This window comes from Penaeus chinensis, chromosome 33 (assembly GCF_019202785.1).
Source record: "Penaeus chinensis breed Huanghai No. 1 chromosome 33, ASM1920278v2, whole genome shotgun sequence".
NCBI classification, from domain to species: domain Eukaryota; kingdom Metazoa; phylum Arthropoda; class Malacostraca; order Decapoda; family Penaeidae; genus Penaeus; species Penaeus chinensis.
Genome location: NC_061851.1, coordinates 25161228 through 25166227, shown reverse-complemented (window position 1 = coordinate 25166227; position 5000 = coordinate 25161228). Strand labels below are relative to the sequence as shown.

Sequence of the window (5000 nt, the reverse complement as noted above, 5' to 3'; positions counted from 1 at the left end):
TGTCGCAATGATAACCACTAGGAGTCATCTTCATTATTGATATCATCTTTATTGTCGATATCACCATTACTGTCATCACCATCATTAATATCATCATTATTGTCATCATTATCGCTGATATCACCATTACTGTCATCACCATCATTAATATCATCATTATTGTCATCATTATCGCTGATATCATCAATACTGTCATCATCATCATCATTAATATCATCAATATTATCATCATTATTATTGATATCACTACTATTCTTGTTATCATCGTAATCGATGAGGGCTGTGGTGGTGGCACTTCTGATAGGACTACTACTATTATCATCCTTCATTCCATATCATGATAGTGTGTGTGTCTTTGTAGATAGATATATAGTTTGATAGATATATGGATATATATAGGAAGAAACAAACAAACTAGTGTCAATCCCTTTTATATATATATATATATATATATATTTTTAGGAAGAATTAAAGAGAGAGAGAGGGGGGGGGGGGATAAAGAACAATGTATATAAAGTGAAAAAAAAAAAATAGAAAGAGTGGAAGCGAAAGACAAATTCGCAAATCTCCTAATCATTTTGCGCTACAAATTCGAAGAAAATGCGAACACAGTCTGCAAAATGTTTTGGCGATTTCCTGGCAAAGGGCTAGCGAGTCTTCGACAATTGATAATAACGATAATAATAATGATAATGATAATGGTAATAATAATAGTAATGATAATAGTAACAATTATATTAACAATAATAATAATGATGACAATAATGTCAGCAACAATAATAAATAAATGTAAAGAGACTATTAACAAAAAAAAAAAAACTTAAACAAGAGGAAAATATCCTTAATTGCCAATTCAGAATCAACGACATCGGGAGAGATTTAATAAAAGCGGAACAGGAAGAACAACATCGGGAAAACTGACGATGGAGGGGAGTTCAGAATACAAGGAGCATGAAATAAGAAACGAAAACTGGACATGTTTTCTGTCAACGCTTTTACCTTGCACGGTGGGAAGAATTGTCGTCGAGACTCCGACTGTCGTTGTGCTTCCATCACTTCGAGGCGGTGTAGTTGTACTTTCTACCACCTGCTTGGTAGTCGGCGTCACGGTTGTTGAAGGTGAACCATCTACCGTTTGCGTTGTACCATCAGCTACTAGCGTTGTGGTGGTTGAATCATCTACCATTTGCGTTACAGTCGTGGTTGTACCATCAGCTACTTGCGTTGTAGTGGTTGAATCATCTACCATTTGCGTTATAGTTGTGGTTGTACTACCACCTATTTGCGCTGTAGTTGCACTAGCTACCACTTGGGTTGTAGGTGTGGTTGCTGCTACGCCACTTAGCAGTTCGTCTATCCTAAGCATACACGCGTCACTGCAATAGGTACTGTCACAAGCAGCATGGCAACTTCCAGTTTGAGAACTGCCTAGCTTGTGCGTGGCGCAAAATGGCATCTGCGTGGGGTCATCGGGCACTATGCACTCGCTGGTACAAGGCTTCTCTTCCCCGCTGTATTCCACCAGGCACTCGGCCGAGACATGCGGTGGAAGGAGGACGAGCGCCGAGAGCCACCACAGTGCCAAGCGGCGCGCGGAGAGACGCATGGCTGGGACGCGCTGGCCGGCTCCTAGGAAAGCATTCTGGGCTTCGGGCTGTGAGAGGGCCGCCCTGTTACCGCTGCCTTGGTAGCCTGGGGTTGAAGAAAAATATATAGATACAAAAATATATGTATGTGTGTGTGTTCAATCCCTTGTATTCATATAAGCATATATATGTATATGTGTGGATATATGTATATCTAAATGTTTTCATATATGAATATATGTATGCATTTACATATATATGTGCATATATATATATATATATATGTGTGTGTGTGTGTGTGTGTGTGTGTGTATGTGTGTGTGTGTGTGTGTGTGTGTGTGTGTGTGTGTGTGTGTACATATATATACACAGATGGATAGATAGAAAAATACAGATATGCATATATATATATGCACAGATAGAGATATAGATAGAAAGATAGATATAGATATGCATATATAGATATGCACAGATAGATGGATATATATAGATTGATAGATATGCATATATATTATATATACTTAATCATATACATATATACATACATACATATGTATGTGGTTTATACACAGTACACACACGCACCTAAATATAGGTTTCTCCGGTCTATAGTAACGAATTTCAGGCTCGTTTTCAGGCTAAATGGTCGGTGTTTAAACGATGACATTAAATAGGCCAACGCGTTGCCGAAAGTCTGAACGGCTCCGTTATGAAAAATCCTAGGCGTTGTTGCTCTTCTCGATGTAGCAAGGATGCCCTTATGTTGTTTATACACACCACTGGAGAGTTTAAATATATTTCTAATATTCAGTCAAAACTTATTCCTTTTTTTTTTTTTTTTCTTGTTACACATATTGAATTTCATATGAAATACGGAAGTTGCATAAGGTTTTATATCTCATCGTATCCGTGCACAAATGAGACAACTGCGTAATTCCAATAATCACGGATATTTATTTGATTCACTGGTTGAAGTATATTTACAAATCAGGATACGCAGTATTTTCTCTGATAGTTTATAGCTTAAGTTATATCATTGACGTACAGAATGATTTTGAAGACATTCATCCTACCGAAGTAATACCACGTTAAGTAAGTCGGTTCTCGCTGGAAATTCTTGCCATCTCGTTCCAGCGACCGTTATGATTGACTTCAAATCTTACTTATATAGAGTGGCCATGCATTCGATGTACTGCAAAAAAGATACAGACATTTTATACACCTTTACAATAAAAAGTTATATCAGGAGACTTACGATGCGATTTGTAAATAATGAAAATATAAATCCCTGTCTGAGACTATGTGAAATATATCTGAAAAATGAAAAAATTGGCTGGTCGGTGTGTATCAAAATGTTTGCCTTCAACTTGATACAAAATTAAAAATGTTTCAACAGGTTTTAATAATGTGCGCATAAAGAGTAAACATATATCAGAGTGTACCAAAGTGTTAGGGGTTTTAGAAATGTTACAAATAAGAGGCCTATAATGTTAAGTAAATGTTATGAGAATAAGATCTGGAGCGGTATTCGTGAAAGGACTAAATTAACCTTAGAGAAAAAAAGTTTATGATTTGCCTCGTGCCACATCTCAAAGTTTACACTGGTAACAATAAACATTTACATGGTTATAGATAATTGATTGCAGTAATCAGTTAACATATTACAATAAATCTTACTTCTATCATGGGAATACTTTTACATATTTTATATACAATTAAAATTAGGGCAACCTAAGGTTTGTCGTTCGGCGCCATTTATATTTTCGAACATAATCTTGCTGTAAATATGTAGAAAACGGATCAATTAATGGTTGACAATAAATCAGAATGGACCTCCAAAGTCTATTAGTCATTCCTGATGTGTGATTATCTTCATATGTCTTTGACTCGGCAAATTTATCTAAGATTCCCCACGAATATGTCTTAGACAGGCAGTTTAAAGACAGGTGTGGAAGTGTCCCGCGCGCTTAAGGACCGTTTTTACAAATACAATGGAATTTTACACAAATTTGAAGATAATTCTTCATCGAACATGGCAGAAAAATCGTAGAAGACCCTTTGGTTTAGTGTGAAATGATAATTCAGTCGTTTCTTATATTTAACTGATTTTTTTTTTTCTATTCATGTCCACAAAGGCGGTCTAAATTTTGTTCTAACGAGTAATGACTTTAATTTGTTCTCATGCAAATTTTCCTGTTGACGATTATTCCGCTTTGGAAACAATGAGAAAAGCTTCGAGGTCTTTTTTCTGTACCATTTACATTTTTATTGTTGTATTAATAAAATTATATTTTAGATATATATTTTTTTAATGCAGCACCCGCCTTTGCAATGGCAATAAGCGTAGGGATACCACATCAAATTTAGAAATACTTAATATTACTGATATGATATAAGCAAGATTTATTGCCGTATTTACCTCATCGTTATATTACAGTAGGTTATCAAAATAGGGTGTATTACAATATAGCAGTTTTGTGATGAAGGGCATATAGATGTCAGCTGTAACCCACAAGGACTTACTTGAACTACTAACCGTCTCATTACAGAAAGAAAAGATATCCAGCAACGTGAAAACTAAAACATTATGTGAAAATCATCCTCTTATCACAAATTGCAAATAGCAATAGACGTGATATTAAAAGCACTTAGAACGTCGTTTCCAGAATCTCCTGTAACTACTTCATTTATCTTTCTAACTGAAACTACGGCATAGCAAACGTAATCGCATACTCAAGGAAACATTTATGTAGGAACCAGATAACTTTACTCTATGCAACGTTTTGTTTATAAAAAAAGTAGTCTCATCCTTGAGTGAATAAGTGAGTTTTCTCGAAAATAAAAATAAAATAAAAAATCGCACGAAAATGTATGACGTTTTTTATGTAAGGTGCATAACAAAAAAGCCTGAACAAAAGATTATCACAACCACTTTGAACTCCCCATAGAAAAACACGTGACTTTATGTATACATGAATGGTAATAGTGACGTAATCTTCATACAAGAGCTTCGCCTCTTGTCCCGTTAATCCTACAATTCTTCAAATTTTGATTTGTATTCGCTATAATATTCCGAGTCACTGACGTATGATTAAATTGTGTTAGGGGATGTAGACTTCATCACCTGAGGTCCAAGTGCCCACAATTTATGTTCGACTACAAAGCAAAATGAATAAATATCGTCATTTATGCCGGCTAAGAACTGTCATGCGCTACTAGACACAAATGGGCCGGGTAAAGACGTTTTTTTTTTTTTTCTTTCATTCATTTTTAATATGAATGGACATTTCAAAAATAATTTGCGTTTAAGCTTTGAGTCTCTGGGGCGGTGTTTACGAAAGCTCTTAGATTCCGAAATTTGTCTTAGACAAAAAAAAAAAAAAGTGTATATATGGCAATAAATCTTGTTTATAT

At 35.3% G+C, this 5000-nt stretch overlaps 1 protein-coding gene across 1 annotated transcript in view; it reads right to left on the bottom strand.

Moving 5' to 3' along the window:
- Positions 1 to 5000, bottom strand: part of LOC125043088 (putative GPI-anchored protein pfl2) — a 17001-nt gene that overhangs the window by 1078 nt on the left and 10923 nt on the right. Inside the window, exon 3 of the mRNA XM_047639038.1 lies at positions 1000 to 1692. Within this exon, the coding sequence (XP_047494994.1) occupies positions 1000 to 1692 (693 nt within the window). The remainder of the gene's footprint in view (positions 1 to 999; positions 1693 to 5000) is intronic.